Source organism: Aplysia californica, unplaced genomic scaffold (assembly GCF_000002075.1).
Source record: "Aplysia californica isolate F4 #8 unplaced genomic scaffold, AplCal3.0 scaffold00042, whole genome shotgun sequence".
Taxonomy (NCBI): domain Eukaryota; kingdom Metazoa; phylum Mollusca; class Gastropoda; order Aplysiida; family Aplysiidae; genus Aplysia; species Aplysia californica.
The window spans coordinates 995581-1000580 of record NW_004797312.1 but is presented as its reverse complement, the minus strand read 5'-3'; the positions used below and the strand labels follow the sequence as shown (position 1 = coordinate 1000580).

The window sequence follows — 5000 nt, the reverse complement described above, 5'->3', positions numbered from 1 at the left end:
TCGCTGATGATCTCACCATCAACTTTCTCTCCGGGGGAAACTTTGATCGAGAGGTGAGGCACTCGCACAAACCTCTTTTAGATGTAACAATTCTATTAAACTTAAACACAAAGGTTTTTGATCTGATCTTTGTAATGTGCTTCCTTTGTCTTAGTCTTACTCGAAATATATTAGTGGCTCATTGTAAAAGACCAGAAAAAGTCTCACAAAATTTTGGTTTTGCTGGTCAGCAAAAAACCCGACATGAATACATAATATATATATATATATATGTTTGTTTGTGTGTGTGTACGCATGTACGCGTATGCGTGTGAGTGTGTGTCTGTATATACAGTGGTGTACGCTTAAACTGAAATCTAAAGAACTGCCCACACTGTTTTCAGATTAACCGTGTTCTGTTGAAGCAGGCTCCTTTTTTTCTTTCGGATATGGGTGTTTACCTCGGTGGTCCCACCTCTTAAATAACCGAATAGTGTTGATAGGGGCTTTAAATGTATACCACTGATTGTAGAAAAATACAGGCTCAAGGGAAAGAGGAGCAGAGAAGGAGGAGGGGGAGCAAGTGGAGATTTAAAGCAGATGGCAGAAGAGGGAAAAGGAACTGGAAAGGAGGACAAAAGAGACAATTCTACAGGCAAAAATGTAATTCATCGTTGGCAGATTTTGATCCTTGGACCTTTTGATTGAGAGGAGAACACTGTACTTCTAGACCATGAGATACCTTGTCTGCTGGGGTGATAACGATTTTAAAGCATACAGAGCATGCTGAGCATGGGTATGGGCTATGTAAGTGTAATTATTGTTGTTGTTGTTGTTGTTGTTGTTGTTGTTGTTGTTGTTGTTGTTGTTGTTAACAACATCATTATGATCATTATTCTCAGTTGTGGCACAACTTCTTCCTGTTGGCTGTTGACTTCATCACACAACGCGCCCTGCAACTTGAGCTTTACTCAGAGGCAAAGCGCAGCCAGATTAAGGACAGGTGACACAAAGCAACCATTATTTGTTAGAATTATTATACAATTTTTAACAAATTGGTTTTCCCTCTGTTTTTGGTTAAATTGTAGATGTTTGATCTTTTTTTTTCTCAAAATATATCTTTAAAAAAAGAGCTTTTTTTGCAGAAGATATTTTTGGAGACCCTTTTGCTTGACAGTTGTGCAAGCTGCTCTGTCCTTGAAATGCCTTGCCTAATCACCATTTGGGAATTACATGTATATGTTATATTCTTCTCAAATGAGTAAATAAATGAACCTTCATCTCTGACAAGGAACCGTTGTAATTGCTCCTGCATATCATTTCAGTTTGTATGTGTTATTCTGATGACGTTTTTTCCCCCCCTCTGTTTGAAAGGTATGATGACATGCGGGTTCCCGTTGGATTTCAAATACACTCCTTGTGGAATCAACTAGGTATGATGATTACAGACCATCCATTTTCAACCTACTGCTCCATACATATTTCTTCGTTATTTCCACCTTTTTTCGCCCCCTTGAACTTATATGTGGTAACTATTTATTTTAATATGATGGATCTCTTTCAGCGAAATTCTTGTTACGAGGTAGCCTGGTCTAACTCTTTTCTGTTGTTGGCTTTACCAAGTACAGTATTTTCTTTATAGAAATAGCAATGTATGAAGAGTGGTTTGATTTTAAAAATACTTATTAGCTTGTTTTAATATTCTTGTCTCCATATAGACAGTCTCCTGTGTATATATATATATATATATATATATGTGCCGTTGCTATGAACATTAAGAATGATGACACTGAATTCAGGTAAAGTTGTTGATTAAAGCATCTCATAGTGCCCTATGTATGAGGTTTGTTTTTTGGTGTGTTTTTTCCTAGGCACAAACAAGCAGCATCTGATCCTTGAGATTATTAACCCATTTCTGCGGGTGACCATGGTCCCTCAGCAAGAGCTGCGCAAAGCTACCATCCCCATCTTCTTCGACATTCTGCAATGTGAGATGAGAATTCAGGGAAACCTCGGGCGGGTCAGTTATGAATTTCTTTTATTTTCCTTTTTGCAATGTATAGTGAATTATGAAGAGACATAGTAATGCACTGTCTCGGAAGCTCAAGTTGAAATAAGGGCCTTGATCATCTTGCTAACCATATATTAGAAGGCAAAAGAGGCATGGTTAGAGAAACAATAAGTTACTGACTGAATTTGAATAGATGAATGACGGGAAAAGAGTGGTGTGGTTTTTAAAAAACCATTTGCATGCCTATTTACAGTCTATTACCTAAAAGATACCTTAGAAGGGCATCTGTAGTTAGGCATTTCGCTTTTGCACACGGAAGACCCAAGTTTCATTCCTGTTTGGGAAGAAATTTTATCACAGTCTTAAGTATATATTGATTGTGTGTTCACTTCATCTTTTTAGAGTAAACTAAACCTATGTAACTCCAATGTGTGAGTGGTTGGCTCCTTCTTTCCTATCAAACAACTATCGTGTTTATCTCTCCTCCTTCTTTTTTATGTTTGTTACTCTCTTGTAACAACTCTAATCTTCGGCACTTATATGACACTATTGTGTTGCAAGTGCTGTAAAACTTTTGCCAAAAAAATAAATAAAAAATAACTCTGATGTACTTCAGGTGGAGAAAAAGATGTACCAGGAGCTTGACAGTCTGATCCTGGAGCACCACGGGGACGCTGACTACAAGGAGCTCCTCAAGACCATGTGAGTTTTGTTATAGGCAATGCCCATTGGAGGCTGGGTTCGGTTGGGTTTGGTTCGGTTCAGTTCATGTTGGTTTGGTTCATTTTGGTTCGGTTTGGTATCTGGTGCCTTCAGTGCACACTATAAATTCGCTGTCTCTCACCGATCGTCCAACTCGCAGCCTTGAAAACAGACGCGTTTGTTCTTGAAGGTCAATCATCGGTTTCGTTCGGTTTGTGCCACGGTGGTAGCTTTTCTCTCTCCATAGAGGAAAATCTGGCTAGCCCTGACCACCAAATCGAACCAAACTGAACTGAAACGAACCGATCTTGCCAATGGGCACTGGGTATTAGGAGGATACAGGGCCTATTTATAGTCGTGTATCTTCCCTGAGTTAATAGGCACAATAGTTTCACAATATTCACTTTAATTGGCCAAGTAATTCCAGTGTGATTTATTTATGATACTTCAAAAATCCCCATGAACTTTGTTTTTGTACATAATGTAGTAATTTTCTTGGACACTTTCGAGCAGGGATGTGTGCTACATAAATGCAGTATATTATTGATATCTATTATTACTGAACTTTAGTCATTTCTTCTTAATGCGTTTTTTAAATTTTTTTTGTGTGTAAGTCCCATTTTTTCTGTGGAACTTCATCCCTGTCCACCCCCCCCCCCTCCTGACGTTTAGGGTGCAGAGGTCAAGGTAAAACGATAGCTGCCTATTTTACCCTCGTAATACATGTACTTAATATGGAAATATGCTCATTGCTCGTAAGAAGTTCCATATATAGTATAGGAAGTTGGGGGGGACTGTGCATTGTACTGTTTCCATCTTTTTGTAACAATGAGATGACAAAATAATTGTTTAGTTGCTTTTTAGGCAGTTCTTTTTTTTCGTGAAAACGATAAATGAAAACTTGCTCAACATTTCCGAAATTGTATAGTATTTCATTTCAGGTAAAAATTTCCTGACTAAATATTTTTCTAATTCTGAGCAAAGAATTGAGGAAGAAGTTTGTGTCCTCGCATTTGCCTACGACATTTCGGCTAGTATAACATTATTATATGAGTTTCTAAAGGTTCTATGTGAAGTTAGCATGGTGGTTTAGTGGGTAGGCTACCGGCTCGTGATCGCGAGGTTGCGGGTTCAGGGGTTCGAGCATGAGGCCTGACGTTGTGTCTTTGGGAAAGGCACTTTACACAAATTTTCCTCACTTCACCCTTCTGAGAATGGGTACCCAGCGAAAGATCTTCTCAGTGTGTAAGTGGTGTTTTGGCTCCTATAAAATGGCAGCTTGCACTGTATGCTTCTCGGGAAGTTGAGATTGTTTCAGATTGCTATAAGGTCTGCTGGGGTAATAATATAGATTGTAAAGCACATAGAGCTTGCTGCTGGGCGGGAATGTGCACAAAAGAAATTCTATCTACTATTATTATTTTATTATTATTATCTGTATATTAGGTACAGTCGAAACCGCCTCCCATTGTTCAGTAGAAACGTGTTTTTCTTAAACAGGTGGACCTCTTGGACAGTGTCGTTAAAATTCAAATAAACGAAAAAAGGGGCAGGGGGGAGAGGCAGGGGGGAGCGGGAAGCGGTCGTTTGTATAAGCGTTAGTCGTGAATAGGTGGCTAGTGTTAAAGCAGGTACGACTGTACTGTTTGAGATATATGACGTTACTTTTGAATGTGATTTTTTAAAGCACACAAACACAAAGACACCCCCCGGGGCAGTGTCACTGACTGAAGTGTCTTTAGGCCATTCCCAAAGGGGGGACATTTCTCGTTCAAATATAGTAGAATTGTAAATGGGCTGATTCATGTCACGCTCATAACTGTGCCTGATCTACAACAGGGAACTGCTGCCTTTTCTTTGATGATCCTTACTATTGTCATTTCCTCTACTTCTTTTGTATGTTTGTCACTCCCTTGTGACCTGCTATTTTGGGGTGCCTTGATAGTCGAAGCAGACCTTGTGCTGTTGAAGCTAGAGAGGTGAACAGAGTAAGTCTGATTTCCTGTAAAGACTTCTCTGTTGACACACACCCCTTGGCGCTCATATGACCTTATGCAGTTGCGAGCGCCGTAAAACCCTCTACTATAAAACAAAAAACAAAACCAAAACGGAAAGAACCTTTTTTATGTGTATTTTTCTCCCTGGAGAATTATAATAGTTATTTCAGAACGAAAGCCAGATTATCATGTAGTAGAACATAGGGCTTGCTGCGGAGTGGGAATTTGCGCTATAAAAATGTTATCTATCTATCTATCTGTCTGTCTGTCTGTCTGTCTGTCTGTCTGTCTGTCTGTCTGTCTGTCTGTCT

General features: G+C 39.2%; 1 protein-coding gene across 1 annotated transcript in view; it reads left to right on the top strand.

Moving 5' to 3' along the window:
* Window positions 1–5000, top strand: part of LOC101859153 (dedicator of cytokinesis protein 4) — a gene marked incomplete in the record, with an annotated part of 145183 nt that overhangs the window by 44589 nt on the left and 95594 nt on the right. Inside the window, 5 exon segments of the mRNA XM_013079173.2 lie at window positions 1–53; window positions 882–982; window positions 1354–1412; window positions 1851–1999; window positions 2607–2692. The exon segment at window positions 1–53 is cut by the window's left edge and continues 26 nt beyond it. Coding sequence (XP_012934627.1) covers window positions 1–53; window positions 882–982; window positions 1354–1412; window positions 1851–1999; window positions 2607–2692 — 448 coding nt within the window.